Here is a 22,521-nt window from a genome sequence, read left to right as displayed (position 1 = left end):
CCATGCCGTCCCTAATTTTATTTTAATTTGTTTTCTTTTACAGACTAAAATACAGTGTTGATACAGTTATTCTTTGTTGTACTGTTGATCTATATTTATTTCCTTTTTCTTTTTAAGTTATCTTCAACGTTAATATTGATACAATGTTATGCAGAGGTGTACTTGTATAAACCGAAACCGAAAAGGTCGCAAATAGAGGGGTTCGTAAATCAAGGTTTCACTGTTTTATTATTGTATTTTTTTACAAAGCAATGGAAACCTGCGACTTCAAACACACTTTCTCAAAAGTGCAGAAAATACTTGAACTATGTTGTGATCAGTGTTGGGTTAGTTACTGAAAACCAGTAACTAGTTACAGTTACTAGTTACTTTATTTCAAAAGTAACTCAGTTACTAACACCAAAAAGTAATGCAATACTGTGAAAAGTAACTATTTAGTTACTTCTTTTCTTTTTCTTTTTTAAGGCTCCCTTTAATGCCCTTTTAGCCTTCATTTCAGTACTGTTATTGCACTGGAGAATAATACAATCTGTTGATCAACTTGACATGCATTTGCATCACTGAACTCTGCTAAGCAATGTGGTCTACATACAACACACAAAGACAAAGATATGTTTCAAAGGGCCAATTTATTTTGGGCCAGAACAAATTGACAAAACTATTTTAAATAGCTGCAACATAACATATATAAGTAACAAACAGCATAATAACAACATGTCACAACGTAGCTGTAAACCTGGCTTCACCCAAGGAAGACACACATGACATGATTATATGTCATGTCACTATATACAGCACACATACTGCTATACACACACCTAACCAGGCCTTTTTTCTCTTTTTTTTTCTTTTCATGTTTATTTCGAATATGTAGACAAAACAAAAACAAACAAATTTTGCAAAAAACAACAAAAAAGCCATTCAAGAATGAATAACAAAAACAATAATAATAATAATAATAGTAATAATAAAAAGCAAAAAGAAACAAGAAATGAAAATAAACATTAATGTAAACATGTCCGAAAAGGAGTGAGAAGAAGTAAAAACTTAACTTTTTTTCTCTCAAGGAATTGTGAAATAAAATCATGTTTTCAGGAGATCAACACTGTACTGAAGCCCAGAACACTCTACGCATTTCCCCAGTTTTAGTTTAGAGAAAAGGAAAGATTGGCCTGGCCCACTAGGATCCCTCTTTATGTTTGTGAACTTTATAGTCTATACATTTAGAGTGATGTGATAATGAAACACTTATAAACGGACAGATACAGTACAGGCCAAAAGTTTGGACACACCTTCTCATCCAATGCGTGTTCTTTATTTTCATGACTTTACATTGTCACTTCAAAACTTTGAACGAACACATGTGGAGTTATGTACTTAAGAAAAAAAGGTGAAATAACTGAAAACATGTTTTATATTCTATTTTCTTCAAAATAGCCAGCCTTTGCTCTGATTACTTCTTTGCACACTCTTGGCATTCTCTCCATGAGCTTCAAGGAGGTAGTCACCTGAAATGGTTTTCACTTCACAGGTGTGCCTTATCAGGGTTGATTAGTGGAACGTCTTGCTTTATCAATGGGGTTGGGACCATCAGTTGTGTTGTGAATGAGAAGGTGTGTCCAAACTTTTGGCCTGTACTGTCTGTAAGTACGGAAAATTGGTACCGTTGAGTACCGGTATCGATTCCAAAGCACCGGGAATTGGTACCGTTTCGGTTCAAATGTGAAAGGTGCCCATCCCCAGTTGTGATTGACATTCTTGTCTGGTCCGTCAGATCCTTCGCTCGGCGTGTGATTGGTCGGCCGGCATCAAGTACCACGAAGAGTCCATCCACAACGCCTACGTGTCCACCATCGAAAACAGCCAGCATTTCATCTACATAGAAGTGCGTGTTCCAAACCCTCTTCACTTCAGCTGCTGGTTTTTTTTTCTCACCGCTTTTTTCTTTCCTCCCAGAATCAGTTCTTCATCAGCTGCTCGGACAACAGACATGTTTTCAACAAAATCGGCGACGCCCTTGCCGAGCGCATCGTCAAAGCGTACAGGTGACGTACCGGCACGTTGTGTTTTTTGCCAACGCAGCAAGTACGTTCATTTGAAATAAATCGTCCTGTAGGGAGGGTAAAAAGTACCGCGTGTACGTGGTCACGCCTCTGCTGCCCGGCTTTGAAGGGGACATCACCACAGGAGGAGGCATCGCCCTCCAGGCCATCATGCACTTTAACTACAGGTGTGTTTGAAGGTGAAAGAATGCCGCCGGCCATTAATAACTCAACGCCACACCTCCACCCTTGAACCAGTGTGCGTGTGAGATTCCTTCAGCGGCTGCCATGTATCTCTTGTGCAAACATGGCGCCCTCTCCAGCGCAAACACTGACGACAATGTGACTCTTGTGCAGGACCATGAACCGAGGCGACAACTCCATCATCTCCCAGCTGAAGAGAGAGAGTAAGTCCCACCATGAGGACACAGGAAGTACACAAAACGTTAAAGCGCAGATGGTGTGACCGTGGGGGCGGGGGGGCGTGTCTTCCAGTGGGAGACCAGTGGATCAACTACATCTCCATCGCCGGCCTGAGGACGCACTCGGAGCTGGAGGGGAAGCTGATCACCGAGCTCATCTACGTGCACAGCAAGATGCTCATCGCCGACGACAACACCGTCATCATTGGTAACTTTATTTGAAATCTCCCTTGCAAGCGCTACAGTGGGACCTCCATTTACGAACTTAATTGGTTCTTGAACATCGTTCGGTAACCGGATAACTCGTATAGGAAACATCGTGAACATGAATAATTGGTTCTAGACTCGCCTCGACAATAGTCCATATTTTAGTCAAAGTAATGTGCACTTTGAAGACAATATCATGTACATATATGTAGTGTATATTACATCAAACTAATACAACAAGAGGGTAATAGCTCAACAATCGCTTTTTTTCCATCGAAACAACACAACAACAATGGCGAAATAAACTGTCAACACGCGCACGCACAAAGATGTCATCGGTGCGCTCCAAAACGTTAACAACCATGTTGCTGCAATGATAAACCCAGAAAGGAAAATTATTTTTACTTTGTGTTTCTGAATATTTGTGGCATATTTTGAACACTCTTAAGGGGTGTCCAAACTTTCTGACAAGGAGGTCGCATTGGGCTGAAAAAATTTAGCCAGGGGCCTGAAAGCCGACTCAATGTAAAGTGTGTGTATATATACCTGTATATGTGTGTGTGTGTATATATATATATATATATATATATATATATATATATATATATATATATATATATATATATATATATATATATATATATATATATATATATGTATATATGTGTGTGTGTGTGTATATATATATATATATGTGTGTGTATATATATATATATATATATATGTATATATGTGTGTGTATATATATATACATATATATATATGTGTGTGTATATATATATATATATACATATATATATATATATATATATATATATATGTGTATGTATATATATATATATATATATATATATATATATATATATATATATATATATATATATATATATATATATATATATATATATATATATATACCTGTGTATATATATATATATATACACAGGTATATATACATATATATATATATATATATATATATATATATATATATATATATATATATATATATATATATATATATATATATATATATATACTACCGTTCAAAAGTTTGGGGTCATTCAAACAATTTTGTGGAATAGCCTTCATTTCTAAGAACAAGAATAGACTGTCGAGTTTCAGATGAAAGTTCTCTTTTTCTGGCCATTTTGAGCGTTTAATTGACCCCACAAATGTGATGCTCCAGAAACTCAATCTGCTCAAAGGAAGGTCAGTTTTGTAGCTTCTGTAACGAGCTAAACTGTTTTCAGATGTGTGAACATGATTGCACAAGGGTTTTCTAATCATCAATTAGCCTTCTGAGCCAATGAGCAAACACATTGTACCATTAGAACACTGGAGTGATAGTTGCTGGAAATGGGCCTCTATACACCTATGTAGATATTGCACCAAAAACCAGACATTTGCAGCTAGAATAGTCATTTACCACATTAGCAATGTATAGAGTGTATTTCTTTAAAGTTAAGACTAGTTTAAAGTTACCTTCTCTGAAAAGTACAGTGCTTTTCCTTCAAAAATAATCACATTTCAATGTGACCCCAAACTTTTGAACGGTAGTGTGTATATATATATATATATATATATATATATATATATATATATATATATATATATATATATATATATATATATATACACACATATATATATATATATATGTATATGTGTGTGTGTGTGTATATATATATATATATATATATATATATATATATATATATATATATATATATATATATATATATATTAGGCTTGTTATATTTTCTTATGGAGACATTTTATCGAGGTTAATTTGTCTTTTTACAAAAGCTTTTTTTTTTACACTGAATTTATGTAATTGAACTTTTTGCGTTTCAATTATGTGAACTTATTTTTGTTTTACATTAAATTATGCTGACAATTTTATACAATTTATATTTAATTTAATTTACTGGAAGTGGGTCTTGTGTTTTAAAGCACAAACAAATATTTATGCTCTTGATTTTTTTTTTTACACTGAATTTCAAAATACTGTATTTTAACTAACTGAATTTTTAAACACACACATTTTGATAACATTTTTATTAAAATAAATTGTCAGCATAATTTTGAAAAGTATTGATTGATTGATTGATTGAAACTTTTATTAGTAGATTGCACAGTACAGTACATATTCCGTACAATTGACCACTAAATGGTAACACCCCAATAAGTTTTTCAACTTGTTTAAGTCGGGGTCCACGTAATCAATTCATGGTATCCTTTGTAGTAATGTTGATCTAAGTTTCTTTCCTTTTTCTTTTTAAGTTATCTTCAACGTTAATATTGATACAATGTTATGCAGAGGTGTACTTGTATAAACCGAAACCGAAAAGGTCGCAAATAGAGGGGTTCGTAAAACAAGGTTTCACTGTTTTATTATTGTATTTTTTTACAAAGCAAAGGAAACCTGGGACTTCAAACACACTTTCTCAAAAGTGCAGCAAATACTTGAACTGTGTTGTGATTAAGGATGGGCACCGAATCCGGTACTTTTTTGGCACCGACCGATTCACCAACGATTCACGCAAAATCCAACGGTGCCTTGTTTTAGTATGGGTTGCGCGTGACGTCATGTCCGGTTGCAGACTCAGCCAACTGCACATTGATAAACTCATGGACTCAGTGGTGCTAGCTTAAATGCTAACATGCAAACATAATGTATTTCCCCATTAAGAAACTGCTTACTCTAATCTAAACTCATATAAACACAACTAATATAATCAATTGTGCATATTGAACCTGATCGATCTGAGAAATATGAGACTGAGGGGGTTGTTACGGTGCGTTCAATGACCGCTGACAGGAGTAGGACTACCAAAAAGTAAAACGCCCACCTGAAATAATAAATAATAATATACTTTATATTATTATTATTTATATTTATATTAAGTGTTTTTAACAGTGTGCCTATTTATTTTAGTTACTGTATTTTTCGGACTATAAGTCGCAGTTTTTTTCATAGTTTGCGACTTATACTCAGGAGCGACTTATGTGTGAAATTATTAACACATTAGCGTAAAATATCAAATAATATTATTTAGCTCATTCACGTAAGAGACTAGACGTATAAGATTTCATGGGATTTAGCGATTAGGAGTGACAGATTGTTTGGTAAACGTATAGCATGTTCTATATGTTATAGTTATTTGAATGACTCTTACCATAATATGTTACGTTAACATACCAGGCACGTTCTCAGTTGGTTATTTATGCCTCATACAACGTACACTTATTCAGCCTGTTGTTCACTATTCTTTATTTATTTTAAATTGCCTTTCAAATGCCTATTCTTGGTGTTGGGTTTTAGCAAATAAATTTCCCCAAAAAATGCGACTTATACTCCAGTGCGACTTATATATGTTTTTTTCCTTCTTTATTATGCATTTTCGGCCGGTGCAACTTATACTCCGAAAAATACGGTACCTCAAAATTTTTTGCGTTTGAATTTTGCAAACTTATTTGTTTTTACATGAAATTATGCTGACAATTTTATACAATTTTTATTTCATTTAATTTACCGGAAGTGGTCTCGTATTTTGAAGCACAAACAAATATTTATGCTCTTTATTTTATTTATTTTTTTACATTGAATTTCAAAATACTGTATTTTAACAAACTGATTTTTTAAACACAAATGTTGATCACATATTTTTATTGAAATAAATTGTAAGCATAATTTGATGTAAAAAAAATAAAATAAAATACAGTTCACAAATTTTAATTCAGTGTGAAATAAAAGCTTTTACTAACAAAGATACAAATAAACCTCCATAGAATTTGCTTCTCTATACAAATTTTGGAATACTGTATGTCAGGGGTCACCAACCTTTTTGAAACCAAGAGCTACTTCTTGGGTACTGATTAATGCGAAGGGCTACCAGTTTGATAAACACTTAAATAAATTGCCAGAAATAGCCAATTTGCTCAATTTACCTTTAACTCTATGTTATTATTAATAATTAATGATATTTACACTTAATTGAACGGTTTAAAAGAGGAGAAAACACGAAAACAATTACAATTAAATTTTGAAACATGGTTTATCTTCAATTTCGACTCTTTAAAATTCAAAATTCAACCGAAAAAAAGAAGAGAAAAACTAGCTAATTCGAATCTTTTTGAAAAAATTTAAAAAATAATTTATGGAACATCATTAGTAATTTTGATGACATGTTTTAAATAGGTTAAAATCCAATCTGCACTTTGTTAGAATATATAACAAATTGGACCAAGCTATATTTCTAACAAAGACAAATCATTATTTCTTCTAGATTTTCCAGAACAAAAATTTTAAAAGAAATTCAAAAGACTTTGAAATAAGATTTAAATTTGATTCTACAGATTTTGTAGATTTGCCAGAATAATTTTTTTGAATTTTAACCATAATAAGTTTAATGAAATATTTCACAAATATTCTTCGTCGAAAAAACAGAAGCTAAAATGAAGAATTAAATTAAAATGTATTTATTATTCTTTACAATAAAAAATTAAATTACATAAGTTAAATAATACTTCATCATTCATCATTTTTTATTTATCTCCTTCATTGATGTGCATCTTTGATAGACAATTATAACACAATTATTCAGTTACACCGTTACACACCAATGCCTGAGAAGGAGCAGGATGAAGAAAAATCTTATATTTTCCTGCCCCCTTCACATAATACATAGTCTTACTTAATGATATGTGAACCAACAATTACATCCAAATATAACGAAAACAAAACAAAACAAAAAAAAACACAAGTGCAAAACTTCATGAAGTACAAACCGAACAAAAAAACAAAAGAAGTAATATACACCTCAGGGGATGATACTAAACAAATACAAAACCAGGCAAAAAACAAGTAAATTAATAAATATAAAGCAAAATGTAAACACTTATGGCTGTCCATATGATTTTATTGTTCTGTCTTTATATATTTTTTTCAATTGGAATATATTTTTACAATCTTTTATCTCATTATAAAGAGAATTCCATAGTTTAACCCCCACCACTGATATACACATTTGTTTTAAAGTTGTCCTTGAATACTGATGTTGGAAGTGACCTTTTCTTCTATGCTCTCCATTCTCAGAAGTGATGACAAACATTTTTTGTAAATTTGCTGGTAATGTTTTGCTTTTAGCCTTAAACATGACACATAATGTCTGTAACTTTACTAGCTCCTGTAATTTCAATAAACCTGAATTAATGAATAATATGTTAGTGTGTTCTAAGTAATCTACTTTATGAATAATCCTTATAGCTCTTTTCTGTAGTTGATACAATGCCTTTATGTTACTCTTATATGTGTTCCCCCACACTTCCACACAGTAGCTGATATATGGCAATATAAGTGCACAATACAATATGCGCATTGCCCTATAATCTAACACATATTTTACCTTATTTAATATAAAAATACTCTTAGACATCTTTTTCCGCAGATGTGCAATATGAGATTTCCATGTCAGACCGTCATCCAGTATCACTCCTAAAAATCTAAGTTCAGAAACCCTTTCAATATCTATTCCATTTATTGACAATTTGATCGTTTCCTCCCTTTTCCTCTTACAAAAAATCATGAACTTTGTTTTTTCTACATTTAATGATAATTTATTGGCATCAAACCATCTCTTAAGTTTAATCATTTCCTGTTCAATAATTTTTGATAATGCTTTTAAGTCGTGTCCCGAACTATAAAAGTTGGTGTCGTCCGCAAATAATACAAATTTCAATAACTTTGATACCTCACATATATCATTAATATATAAAATAAACAATTTTGGTCCCAAAACCGAACCTTGTGGAATTCCACATTCAATCCTCATTTGTTCAGATGTATTACCCATAAAATCCACAAACTCTTGTCTATTATCTAAATAACTTCTTAGCCAGTCTAAAACTACTCCTCTCACACCAAATGAATACAACTTGGACAATAATATAGAATGATCTATAGTATCAAATGCTTTTTTAAGATCGATAAATACCCCTATAGTGTATTTCTTATTATCAGTTGCTGTTGCTATATCCTCAATTATATTCATTACAGCTGAAGCAGTGGATCTATTGGTCCGGAATCCATACTGGCTCTCACTCAACAGCATGTTCTTTTCAATAAAACTATCTAATTTTTTTACAAATATTTTTTCAATTATTTTAGAAAATTGCGACAGTAGTGACACTGGTCTGTAATTAGTGAATCTATGTTTATCTCCCGTTTTAAAGAGTGGAATTACCTTTGCTACCTTCATTTTATTTGGAAAGGTCCCTGTTTGAAAAGAAAGATTAAAAATATAACAAAGAGGTTTGATGATACAGTCAATAGTCTTTTTTACAATTATCATGTCTATACCATCACTGTCTGTTGATGTCTTATTTTTCAGTTTTGTTACCACCGATACAATTTCATTTTCACTAACATCTCCTAGAAGCATGGACTGTAGCACTTTGCTTCCCCCTCTCCATCCACTCTGTATATCTTTATGTTCTCCAATACTCTCTGCCAATTTGGGTCCAACATTCACAAAAAAAGAATTGAATCCGTCTGCCACTTCATTCATATTTGTTATCATCTTATTATCCTCATTGATAAAATGGCTTGGTGGGTTTGTAGGCCCAGATGTTTTTTATTTTTTTCTAGTAAATTATTATAATATTCTTATTAATTAAGTAATTAAATTTACTTGAACATTGATTTAAATTGTCAGGAAAGAAGAGGAAGGAATTTAAAAGGTAAAAAGGTATATGTGTTTAAAAATCCTAAAATCATTTTAAGGTTGTATTTTTTCTCTAAAATTGTCTTTCTGAAAGTTATAAGAAGCAAAGTAAAAAAATGAATGAATTTATTCAAACAAGTGAAGACCAAGTCTTTAAAATATTTTCTTGGATTTTCAAATTCTATTTGAGTTTTGTCTCTCTTAGAATTAAAAATGTCGGGCAAAGCGAGACCAGCTTGCTAGTAAATAAATAAAATTTAAAAAATAGAGGCAGCTCACTGGTAAGTGCTGCTATTTGAGCTATTTTTAGAACAGGCCGGCGGGCGACTCATCTGGTCCTTACGGGCTACCTGGTGCCCGCCTGCTGTATGTGAACCCTGTTCAAGAACCAATGAAGTTTGTTGTACTGGTGTCGTGTCGCCACCTACTGGCTGTCCCGTGTAACACTGTGTTGGGCAGGCTCGGCCAACATCAACGACCGCAGCATGCTGGGAAAGCGGGACAGCGAGGTGGCCGTGATCGTGGAGGACTCGGAGACGGTGACGTCGGTGATGGACGGGCAGGAGTACCAAGCGGGACGCTTCGCTCTGCAGCTTCGCCTGGAGTGTTTCAGGTAGGACGACGCTCTCCGAGGGACAAATTCGAGACGCCTTCTTCTCACAGTCAGCTTTAATGTTCAGGATAATTCTGGGCGCGCACGCCGACACCACCATCGACGTGTCGGACCCCATCAGTGATCACTTCTACAAGGAGGTCTGGATGACCACCTGCGCTCGTAACGCCACCATCTACCAGAAGGTGAGCGCCGAGAGATGACCACGACGGTCCTTTCCAGAAGTAAACCCGTTTCCTCCCGCAGGTTTTCCGATGTCTGCCGTCCAGCGACGTCCGGACCATCCTGGAGCTGGACGGCTTCCTGGCCAAGCAGGGCCTGGACACGGAGGACCCGGTCCAAGCTCGGGAAGAGCTGACCAAGATCCGCGGCTTCGTGGTGCAGTTCCCGCTGCAGTTCCTGTCCGAGCAGAACCTTCTCCCTCCCATCGGCACCAAAGAGCACATGATGCCCATGGAGGTGTGGACCTGAGCCTGTGTGGGACTCGCAGGACTTGCTTCTTCACAACTTCATCCATTTTTTTGTTTTTTGTCCCTAACCGCGTCACGTCTGATAAAATAAAAGCGTCCCTCTGCCTCAAATGGCAAGAAAAAAAAAACGGTTGTCATGGAGACGCAAGCAGCTTCTCAGCTGCATTGAGGATGTGGACGTTTTGAAGGCAGGACGGAACTTCACGACACTACAAGCCCCACTTCCGGCTTCCTGGCCACGCCCCCTTTGTCCACGCCTGCTCCTACATCCAGTCCCAAGTGCCAAGTCCCAACAGAGAAACTTCAGTGCTCGTTGTGCGCATTCCGTCCGACAACCGGAAGTGACGTGATGTGTTTAGGTGTTGTCCGCGGATTTGTGATCTCCCCCAAAAAACCCATGAAGGCAGCATGTGTCCTCTATGATCGTGGCCTGCATGTCTTCCGCTCTACCTCGCCGTGCTCCGACCTTCCTGGATTCCCCTCCGGCGTCCTCTTAAAAGTTGCCTTGACACATCAAGCTGACCAGGAAGTGAGTCCTCTGCACGCCCCGCCCCCCCAAGTCGTACAGCACGTGTCACCATTAAAATGCACTATTTGCACAGACCCGTCGTGTTGTCGTGGCGCCACACTGTGCATGTACTCCTGCAAATAAACTAATATTGAGGTGAATAAAGTGTGATGTCGTTATGGACGTTTGCGACCTCGCGTCCGAAACTCACACGAACGCGCATTAGCTTTGTGTGTGCTCAGCGAGCGACAGCAATTCAGCTAAGTTTGTTTTAACGTTAACTATTATTGAATGTGTTTTCCCGGTCGATCGGTCCACGCATGCGCATTTACTCTCTAGCGCCCCCTTGAAAATGTGCAAAAAATCAGCCCCCGCCACCAGATTCACGTATAGTCCAGAAAATCGCTGGACGCACTTTGAAGTCTCAAGAATCTTTTTAGACCAAAAACCGGCGTCGTACTTTAAAGCAGCACTAAGTAACTTTTCAACCTTCATAAAATGTTTACATAACTTTTAGGAGGATATATGGACTTACAACAGAGAGAGAGTCAAAATAGCCTTGTATGTATACGGCTTTAAGACTGTAAGAATGTTACATCAAAATTCACACAACAGGATTGAGCTACTTTTCGACTTCTGGTTTCTTTCCTTTTAAATGTGGTCTTGTTGTCCAATTGTTGTTATTCACCCTCCCCTTACTCCCAAACATGCCTACTTTTTTAGCTAACTTTGCAGCCATACACTTTAGTCAAATAACTTGGTACTTGCCACATGAGGACAAAGCTACGAACAATGGGAGACCGGGCTTTCTGCTCCCAGTCTGTGGAACGCTCTCCCTGACCACTTGAGGGTACCACAGACTGTGGGAGCTTTTAAAAAAAGGCTTAAAAACCCTTCTTTTTCAAAAAAGCCTTTTTTTGAATATATAAGTGCTAGTTCTAGATTTTATTTATTTTTATTTATTTTTTTTTAATACAGTTTAGCACTTTGAGGTTGTTTGCTAAATGTAAAGTGCTTTTTACAAATAAAATCTATTATTATTATGCTAACTTTTCTTTTAGCTAATATTGCAACCATACACCTCAGACTCATATACAATAACCTGATACATGCTAACTGTTAGCATGCTAACTTTAGCCTGTTAGCATTCCTTAAAACGGGACCGCATGCGCTATGCGTGTCCGCCAACTCGCGTAAACCCTGAAGGTGCAAGGAAGGCGAGGGCCCGTTCAAAGCTGCTCACAGATTGAATTATATCTATACTTTATATGTCCACTAATGCATTTTATTTTTACTTATTTGTGTATTTTTTCTATGTTGTTAAAATGCTGCACATTTTTTAGGTGATGGAAAATTCAGACTAGCGATGTCACTGACAAAACATTGAAATATGGCAGCGCCTTACAGAATTTTTGCAATGAAAACACAACAAAAAATTTAATTATACACAATATTACAGATAGATACGCTCCAGCACCCCCCGCGACCCCAAAAGGGACAAGGGGTAGAAAATGGATGGATGGATTACAGAATAAATCCCACCAGTGGAGTAATATTTGTGTACATTTTATTATTCTTATCTACATATTATTGTGTAACTGATACTGTGGATTTTTTCCTTGATATAAAAAAAACAATATATTTATATCTATAATAACGAGCCAGTTTATGAACGGCTCCTCACGATCCCGCTGCCTTCCAAGAGCCATAAATTCCATTCCTAGTGACAAGCCGGAACACCAGATAAATTCCCTAGCAGTGTTATTCAATATAATTGTGAAAAATACATTTTACACAAAAATATGTTGGTTAAATTCCAACTGGTAACATAAGCTAGCGGATGGTGTTTTTGCTATACTTTGTGGTTTTTTTAAAAACATTTTACTTTAAGCAAATTGCAAACAGCACGTTTAATGTAGAAGAGTATATGCCTACATTTTCAATCAGCTTGCAGTTCTCCTTCAAGCCGCTGGGTGGCGGCGTCGAGCCATGCTCTGAATGAGTCACGTGGGTTTGGACCGAGAGCTCCACCAACTTTAGGCCTCAGTCGGTTGTTTTCAAGCTTCATCTTTCACATTTGGTCAGAAAACGTTCATAATTATTGTTGTGAATTGTCTGAAGGATAACGCTAACTCTTCTTGTATCCCTTAGTTGCCGTGGAGGACACACTTGATGCTATGCTAACTCGGCTAACTTCAAGCTAATCGCTAATGTTTCCGGTAGGTAACAATGTGGCTTTTTACGTCACTTCTAACGTCACAATATGATGGCTAATGTGTCCAAACAGTAGTAGTCACTTAAAAATAAGAATTAGAACTCTACTTTAAAAACGCTTTCTACCTCTAACAACCAAAAAGCTGTGAAAACCAGTGTTGGGTTAGTTACTGAAAACCAGTAACTAGTTACAGTTACTAGTTACTTTATTTCATACTTGCCAACCTTGATACCTCCAATATCGGGAGGGGGGGTGGGGGGCGTGGTTAAGAGGATAGTATATTTACAGCTAGAATTCACCAACTCAAGTATTTCATATATATATATATATATATATATATATATATATATATATATATATATATATATCAGTGGCGTGCGGTGAGGTTCATGTCTGGTGAGGCACAGACTTCATCACAGTCAGATTTACAAACATATGAACCCTAAAGAGTATCTTATTCACCATGTGATTGGCAGCAGTTAACGGGTTGTGTTTAAAAGCTCATACCAGCATTCTTCCCTGCTTGGCACTCAGCATCAAGGGTTGGAATTGGGGGTTAAATCACCAAAAAATATTCCCAGGCACGGCGCCGCTGCTGCCCACTGCTCCCCTCACCTCCCAGGGGGTGAACAAGGGGATGGGTCAAATGCAGAGGACACATTTCACCACACCTAGTGTGTGTGTGACAACCATTGGTACTTTAACTTAACTTTACACTTACAAACTGTAGCATGCACACAAAAAAAGCACATTTAATTAAAAAAAACGTTATTATGGTCTTACCTTTACTTATAAGTGCGGGAGCAGTGGTGTTCATGTTGGAGGAGTTGTGAATGAATGAAATATGAAATCCGCGCTGCCGTCTGCAGGTGTACCTAATGTTGTGTCCCTGTTCACGGCTCCTCCGGCGCGCCGCGCGAGCATTGTTGTTTTTGCACTTTTTGGCTTCTTGTTAAGTGACTTTTTTTGGGTGGATTCGGTCTTGCACGTGGAGGGTTTGGATGTGGGCTTTGGTTGGTGTGGCCGCGGCGCTCCCGTCGGGGGTGCATTCTGCGGCGGAGGTGCTTGGCACCAGGAGGCGGGGTAATGAGACGAGCCTCCAGTTTTATGATCGCTCAGCACAAGAAATAAGTTACACACATACAGATGTTGACAAAATACACTGGACATTATATACCTCAGCTAACTAAACTATGGAAATGTATAATATAATTCATATAGCAATACAGTCTCACTGCACAGCAGCTCAGCAGTTAGCCGAGTCATTGTGCACAATCCATGTTGAGGCACAAATCATAATCTAAAACTGGTGAAGTTAAATGGAAAATAACTTTAGTATAATCACTGGATACATATAACAATTTAATTAATTTTTTTTCTTTTTACTTTTTTTTTCTTTCCATGATGGCAGGTGAGGCCGTGCCTCCCCTGCCTCTAGTGACGGCACGCCACTGATATATATATATATATATATATATATATATATATATATATATATATATATATATATATATATATATATATATATATATATATATATATATATATATATATATATATATATGTATAAATAAAAGAAATACTTGAATTTTAGTGTTAATTTATTTACACATATACACACACACAACACTCATCTACTCATTGTTGTACTTGAAAGTACAATACTTTAAGGGTTGAATTGTCCATCCTCTTTCTATTCTCTGTCACTATTTTTCTAACCATGCTGAACGCCCTCTCTGATGATGCATTGCTGTGTGGCACGCACAAAAGTGCTTTCATCAAATGCACGAGAGTGTGGAATCTTCCATCTCTCCCTAGCACGGCCCAAAACTTTGTCCAGTTTACATCTGCTGTGACAACTAGAAACACACGAGCCTCCACCAGGGGGCAGTGTAGCGTACCCGGATGTAAAACCTCTTTTGCACAATCAGCCTTTTCATATAAAGCCATAAAGGAATGGAACGACCTCACAACAAACTTGAAAAGTCTAACAGATTACTCTTCATTCACAATTGAAGTTAAAAAGTGGCTATGGAGCAATCAAAGCTGCTCAATCGGTCACTAAGATGGACATTATGTTTGACACATCAACCTAATGTGTATTATATTTATCCATGAGAGGATTTTTTATTGTAAATTGTGAGGTGTGTGTGTTAAAATCAGGGTTGTTTTTACAAATGATGACAGATGTGAACAAAAGCATGTATTGTCTTTGTGTGATGATGTAAATGAGGTGTGGTTGTATTGTATATTAAGTATGTGTCCATGAAAGGGCATTTTATGACTTTTTTCTTAATACTTGTGTATGATTTTATTGTCATAATTTTATTGCATGATTTTTGTATCCCTTTAATTTAGGTAGCCAGGGACTGCAGATGGAAATTAGCTATTTAGCTATAATCTGGTACAGAACATATCTGTCTTTGAGCTTAATGTTTCTGTATATTGTCCCTTCAAATAAAGACTAAACTAAAACCGGTCAATCCTTGCTTCCTGGGGAAGATCTTCCCTGGCAAGCAATTGGTACTCCAGTACTTGTACCCGGAGGCTGGTCAGGTCCAATCGCAGCTGCAGCAGACTTTTTTTTGGGGGGGCGTGGCCTCCAGCTCCGGCTGAATACCGGGAGTTTGTCGGGAGAAAATCTCTGTCGGGAGGTTGTCGGGAGAGGCGCTGAATATCGGGATTCTCCCGCTAAAAACGGGAGGGTTGGCAAGTATGCTTTATTTCAAAAGTAACTCAGTTACTTACACCAAAAAGTAATGCGTTACTGTGAAGTAACTATTTAGTTACTTATTTTTTTCTTGTTTTTTTTTAAAGCTCCCATTAATGCCCTTTTAGCCTTCATTTCAGTACTGTTATTGCACTGGAGAATAATACAATCTGTTGATCCCAGGGACCCCATCAAGTCATAAAAATGGGGTCCTACAGTACATTTTTGGGGTCCCACTTTTTTGTAAGCGTTTTGAAAAAAAAAAAAAGATAAACTTATGCATTATCCTGTTGTATCTCACATTCTATATTGTGTTTTGGAAAAACGTTGTCATAAACGTTACTTAATTCATTAAAAGAAATAATAAAAGAAAATAAATTTGTTTACATATGTAAATGTAGTCAGTTATAAACATTCATTCACTTTCTTCTTTCCTTCATGGATCCAAATCAGTGGTTCTTAACCTTGTTGGATGTACCGGACCCCACCAGTTTCATATACACATTCACCGAACCCTCCTTTTTTTTTCAAATTCAAGACAAAGTTATTATATGTTTTTGGTAACACTTTAGTATGGGGAACATATTCTAAGTAACAAAGACTTAATTTAGAGGTTTTTGGACACTAGGGGAACATATTCTAAGTAACAAAGACTTAATTTAGAGTTATTTGTTTAGGGTTAGGGTTAGGTTTAGAGGGTTAGGGCCAGGGTTAGAGGGTTAGGGTTATAATAAGGCCATGCCGAATAAGGCATTAATAAGTACTTAATAATGACTAGTTAAGAGCCAATATGTTACTAATTTGCATGTTAATAAGCAACTAATTAATGGTGAATATGTTCCCCATACTAAAGTGTTACCATGTTTTTATACTGGTGCACAAAATGAACCGTGCATGAACATCACCTTGTTCAAACAACAAAACCAACACAGTGCATAAACTCACAACAAATTACACACCTGCAAATCAGTGTGACTTCTGCTGTTGCCGTATCCGTAATAGATAGATAGGGAGAAGTTTTTATTTACACGATGAGTTGGGTGTGTTTTGACCTCTGCCGAACCCCTGAGCCCGACTCACCAAACCCCTAGGGTTCAATCGAACCCAGGTTAAGAACCACTGATCTAAACTTTACCGCTGCTGGTAGTTTTTTCCATGTTTTTATTTAATAAGTTGTAGGTGTATTTATTTCAGTATAAAAGTGTAAAAAGTGTTTTGCTACGGTCATGAAAATACATTTTATATTTAACGCTTAAATCTCTGGAGTCTATGTCAACTTCACATCTATCCCTCATTTCAAAATGTTTTAGTTTTTTTTATGTTGTTTTTTTGTTTTCCGCCCTTTTTTGTCAAACAAAACTATGTTTTTAATGGCAAACACACAAAATATGCAAAATCTTCCACCAAAAATATTTTTCAAAGTGGAATATTTGATGTGAAGTAATCGGAACCCTGGATAGGTCAATAATTCATAATAACATTGATTTTGATTCAATATTACGTTTTGAGCAATGACAGATTGAAAGAAATTGATTAACGTGGACCCAGACTTAAACAAGTTGAAAAACTTATTCGGGTGTTACCATTTAGTGGTCAATTGTAGGGAATATGTACTGTACTGTGCAATCTACTAATAAAAGTCTCAATCAATCAATCCACTCCCTCGCTCTCTCGCTCTTTCTGTCTCTGCCCCTCCCTCACGAATGCTGCTGCGTGCGCACAATTTGTTTTGTTTTTAACCTTCTTTACCCTGAACGTACATTGAAAATACACGCAACCCTAACTCAAAATGCCGGACATTTGAGGATTTTAAAGGCCTACTGAAAGCCACTACTACCGACCACGCAGTCTGATAGTTTATGTATCAATGATGAAATCTTAACATTGAAACACATGCCAATACGGCCGGGATAACTTATAAAGTGCCATTTTAAAATTCCTGCCACACTTCCGGTTAACAAAAACTCCTTTGGATATGATTTATGCGCGTGACGTCACAAAATCCCATCGACCCGATACAAAAACCTCTTGTTTTCTTCGACAAAATTCCACAGTATTCTGGACATCTGTGTTGGTGAATCTTTTGCAATTTGTTTAATGAACAATGGAGGCTGCAAAGAAGAACGTTGTAGGTGGGATCGATCCGTGTATCAGCGGCTAAGTACAATACTTACAGCAACACAACAAGGACTACTTACTACGCCTAGCCGATGCTTGCCGCCAAACCCACGGATGAAGTCCTTCGTCGCGCCGTCGATCGCTGGAACGCAGGTGAGCACGGCTGTTGATGGGAAGATGAGGGCTGGCTGGCGTAGGTGGAGCGCTAATGTTTTTATCATAGTTCTGTGAGGTCCGGTTGCTAAGTTGCTAAATTAGCCTTAGCGTCGTTAGCAACAGCATTGTTAAGCCTTACCAGGCTGAGAATTATTAACCGTGTAGTTACATGTCCATGGTTTAATAGTATTGTTGATCTTCTGTCTATCCTTCCAGTCAGGGGTTTATTTCTTTTGTTTCTATCTTCATTTGAGAACGATGCTATCACGTTAGCTCAGTAGCTAAGTGTGTCACCAATGTATTGTCGTGGGGATAAAAGTCACTTTAAATGTCCATTTCGCATGCTCGACTCTTATTTTCAAGAGTATATAGTATCCGAGGTGGTTTAAAATACTAATCCGTGATCCACAATAGAAAAAGGAGAGAGTGTGGAATCCAATGAGCCAGCTTGTACCTAAGTTACGGTCAGAGCGAAAAAAGATACGTCCATCACTGCCTCTCAAGTCCTTCACTGTAACGTTCCTCATCTACGAATCTTTCATCCTTGCTCAAATTAATGGGGTAATCGTCGCTTTGTCGCTCCGAATCTCTCTCGCTCCATTGTAAACAACGGGGAATTGTGAGGAATACTAGCTCCTGTGACGTCACGCTACTTCCGGTACAGGCAAGGCTTTTTTTTATCAGCGAGCAAAAGTTGCGAACTTTATCGTCGATTTTCTCTACTAAATCCTTTCAGCAAAAATATGGCAATATCGCGAAATGATCAAGTATGACACATAAAATCTGCTATTCCCGTTTAAATGAAAAAAATTCATTTCAGTAGGCCTTTAAGAAACTCCGCCCAGACAGCCCCGCAGAAGAAGACATGTCCGGGGAAAAGAGGACGCATGGTCAGTCTAGAATATCTCTATGTTAAGAAACTCGGCTTCAGCTCACCATGTCTTGTTAGTAAACACAGCCTTCCCCTCCCCTCCCCACACCCACACTCAGACAGACACACACAGCGCCTCTTCTCTTATCCCCGTTGTGACACAGGAAGAATCAGAATGGCGACACTGCAACTCTCCAATAACACACACTCAGATCTACTCAGTTTCTAGCCGATACTACATAAAAAATAACGAAAAATAACGCCGTAACGCATCATGTAGTAACGGCAGGCCAGGCCCTAACCAATCTGGCGCCCTAGGCAAGATTTTAGGTGGCGCCCCCCCACCCCACATCGGCAGTGAAGTGTATATACTCACAAGAAACCGAATAGCTTTGTCTTTGACCTTTTTTTTTACTTAAAGAAAGCAAATTAACATATTATATGAGAACGTTATGTTATGATTATCTTTAACCGAATCACAGCAGTGCTCAAATTAAAAAACAGCATTCCCTCTCATGTGATATTGCTTAATTAACATTAATGATGTGCACTTTAACAACTAGGCTTACAACTATACCTAATATTTAAAGGGGTGGAAAAGTGACTATTACCTGCAGGGCAAACATTAGCTAACCAGAAGGCAATAACAATGTAAACAAAAAACACCTGCTTAAAAGATCTAATACAAATGTCCCTGAGGAATGTAAGGTGGGAGTACTGTAATTACCTAACGTTACATTATTATTATTTTCCATAACAATTTAGCCCCCTCCACAATATTAACCCGACGTTAAAACAGAACTAGCTATTTATTGATTAGCAATTGCCAAATCATGTAACATTAGCTTAATGCTAAAAAGCCAGGTTACCATCACATTCTGTAACAGACAAATAATTTCATGTAGGCTAACGTTACCTACCTGCTACCTCTGTCTTTTTCTCGTTTCTCCTCCTCTTCTTCTTTTCTCTTTTGTCTTCCCTGGGCACCTGACAGTTTTGGCCGTTTTGACATCTTGTGTTGATTTTTGAATGTGGTGACGTCCAAAAAGAGTCATGATACGGGAAGGGAGGGGGCGCACCGTGCGGTGGGGAGGGGGCGGGGGGCGTACTGTTGTAACAAATAATATTTCTATTAAATAGGCTTTACTTTGCATTTTAATTAACGTGGGATTATTTTTTGTATTTAGAAATAATAGTACCAACTTTTTTTTTCTCCAACATTTGTGGCACTGGCGTGGCGCCCCCTGATGGACGGCGCCCTTAGCATTTGCCTATACGGCCTATGCCACGGGCCGGCCCTGAGTAACGGTAACTGAGTTACTGAGTATAAAAAATAACACATTAGATTACTAGTTACCGCTGAAACTAACGATGTTACAGTAACGCGTTACAAAGTAGTCCCAACACTGGTGAAAACTATGATGCTGTGTTCCAAATTGTGATTATTTACAGAACTTATGTGGGCCTATGGCTTTACATTTTGTTACATATATATATATATTTTGCATTCTATTTGAGTTACTTTATTGAGTTTACAACCCCCTGCCGCTGTTTTGTACTATTTCTGTACTTGTTTTGTTTATTATTATTATTATTAAAAAATCAATTTAAAAAAAGTAATATCCACGGCTAACAACTGCCGCCATCATGCTATTTTTGCTCACCAAGGGTCGTGACGTCACTGCTCATAGTGAACGTGTCACTGCCAGCGTATGTGAGTTCACGTCAGCTCTCTGGTGACGTCACACACACGGCTATGACGTCATCAATCTGGGCCGCTTCACCGCGAAAAATCTTTTTAGTTGACACTTTTTGGATTTTTCCTCAAGCGTGCTTCCGCCGGCGTGCCTCTGTGGGCGTGGCCACGGGGAAGCGCTGCCTGCCTCCCCGCTGGCCACGCCCCGTGCAAGCGCGCCCCTGCTGCGCGTCCGCACGGGAGCACTCCCGAGTGACGCCTCAGTCGAGTGCGCGCCGCCGCCGCGCGCTCTCGCCCTCCGCGTGCTTGCGTCAGCGCGCGACCCGGCCCCTCCGTGCAGGTGGAGGCATGTAGCAGCACCTGGATCTCCGTGCACGTCGCCGCTGCTTCTTCCTCACCCTTGACGTCGCCCGTCCGCCTTTCCCGCCGCGAGGCTCCCGGTGGCGGGGGGACAAGGGGATCTTTTTTCCCCCCTCTTCGGGTCTAGGAGCGTTTCCTGGCCGCCGCTGCACGTCCGATGGTCGATGGTCGTTGAGGAAGCTTCCATCTTGAGTGCACCACCATGGCGAGCGACTCCCCCGCCAGGAGTCTGGACGAGATCGACCTGTCTGCTCTACGGGTACGACTGCGTGCGTGTGCGCGTGAACACCTGTCCGGTCCCGCCGGTGTGGGTCTTACGTGTGTACGTGCTGCATTCCGCGTGCGTGCGTGTGTGTGTGTATTTTTTTAATTTTTTTTTTACAATGGCCGCCACTAGGCTCCTGCAGATGTGTGGCTCCACGCGCACGTACGCGCGCACGCCCTCCGTCCGTCCGGATTTTAACGACGATTTCCGCCATTTCGCGATGTTGTGGTGGCGGCAGCGTCACCGTCGTCTCGCGGTGACATGATTAGAAGTCCGCGCACGCACGCACGCACGCGCGCGCTTAGTGCACAGAAAGGAGACAGCTGAGGAATGTGTGGGCGTGCAATTGCGCGTGCATGCGTGTGTCTCCCCCACCCATCATTGTACCTGCAGAGTCAGGATCAAGTGTGGACTTGCAGGAGGGTGGGACTGCTGCGTGGTTGTAGCAGGAGGGTGGGACTGCTGCGTGGTGGTAGCAGAGATGTCAGGACGCAGCAGAGCTTCTTGCAGGCCTCACATGTCTCCAGCAGCCATGACAAATGAGGTCACGCGGCGCCGAGGTGTCGCGTGACCTCATTTTGGTCGCCCTGCTCACCTGCGCTCCTATGTAGCATCTTTTAGCTCCACATGCTAGGACATGCAACACTTTATCATCACATGGTCAATGACTTCTAGACAACTGGTTGCTAAGTCCCGCCCCCATCCCCGCCAATCTTGTGGCCCGCCTTGTCATCCAAGGTGGTCCGCCGTGTCACTCAGTGTGAGCTGTCATGTCATTAAATATGGCCCGCCATGTTATTCAGTGTGGTCCAACACGTGTAAAGTAATGTGGCCCGCCATGTCATTCAGTGTGGTCCACCACATCATTTAATGTGGTACACTACGTCATTTAATGTTGCCCAATCCATCATTTAAATTGGCCCGCTACGTTATTTAATGTCATTCAATTTGGTCTGCCACATCATTTAATGTGGTCTATCACTTCATTCAATGTGGCCCGCCATGTCATTCAGTGTGGTCCACCACATCATTTAATGTGGTCCACCACATCATTTAATGTGGTCCACCACATCATTTAATGTGGTACACTACGTCATTTAATGTTGCCCAATTCATCATTTAAAGTGGCCCGTTACGGCA

At 38.5% G+C, this 22,521-nt stretch overlaps 2 protein-coding genes across 3 annotated transcripts in view; both read left to right on the top strand.

Annotated features, from left to right (window-relative positions):
* Window positions 1-11,910, top strand: part of pld1b (phospholipase D1b) — a 69,452-nt gene extending 57,542 nt beyond the window's left edge. The window contains exons 19-26 of the mRNA XM_062020777.1: window positions 1,775-1,885; window positions 1,957-2,045; window positions 2,117-2,230; window positions 2,400-2,449; window positions 2,538-2,672; window positions 9,859-10,012; window positions 10,080-10,197; window positions 10,259-11,910. Of these exons, the coding sequence (XP_061876761.1) occupies window positions 1,775-1,885; window positions 1,957-2,045; window positions 2,117-2,230; window positions 2,400-2,449; window positions 2,538-2,672; window positions 9,859-10,012; window positions 10,080-10,197; window positions 10,259-10,483 (996 nt within the window). The 3' untranslated portion in view covers window positions 10,484-11,910. The remainder of the gene's footprint in view (window positions 1-1,774; window positions 1,886-1,956; window positions 2,046-2,116; window positions 2,231-2,399; window positions 2,450-2,537; window positions 2,673-9,858; window positions 10,013-10,079; window positions 10,198-10,258) is intronic.
* Window positions 11,911-21,098: 9,188 nt separating this feature from the next.
* Window positions 21,099-22,521, top strand: part of tnikb (TRAF2 and NCK interacting kinase b) — a 60,459-nt gene continuing 59,036 nt past the window's right edge. For both annotated transcript variants that reach the window (XM_062020776.1, XM_062020775.1), the window contains exon 1: window positions 21,099-21,375. In XM_062020776.1, the coding sequence (XP_061876760.1) occupies window positions 21,319-21,375 (57 nt within the window). In that variant the 5' untranslated portion in view covers window positions 21,099-21,318. The remainder of the gene's footprint in view (window positions 21,376-22,521) is intronic.

The sequence above is a fragment of the Entelurus aequoreus genome, linkage group LG15 (assembly GCF_033978785.1).
Source record: "Entelurus aequoreus isolate RoL-2023_Sb linkage group LG15, RoL_Eaeq_v1.1, whole genome shotgun sequence".
Lineage (NCBI taxonomy): Eukaryota > Metazoa > Chordata > Actinopteri > Syngnathiformes > Syngnathidae > Entelurus > Entelurus aequoreus.
The sequence above is the reverse complement of the archived record's forward strand: the minus strand, read 5'-3'. Positions and strand labels throughout refer to the sequence as shown.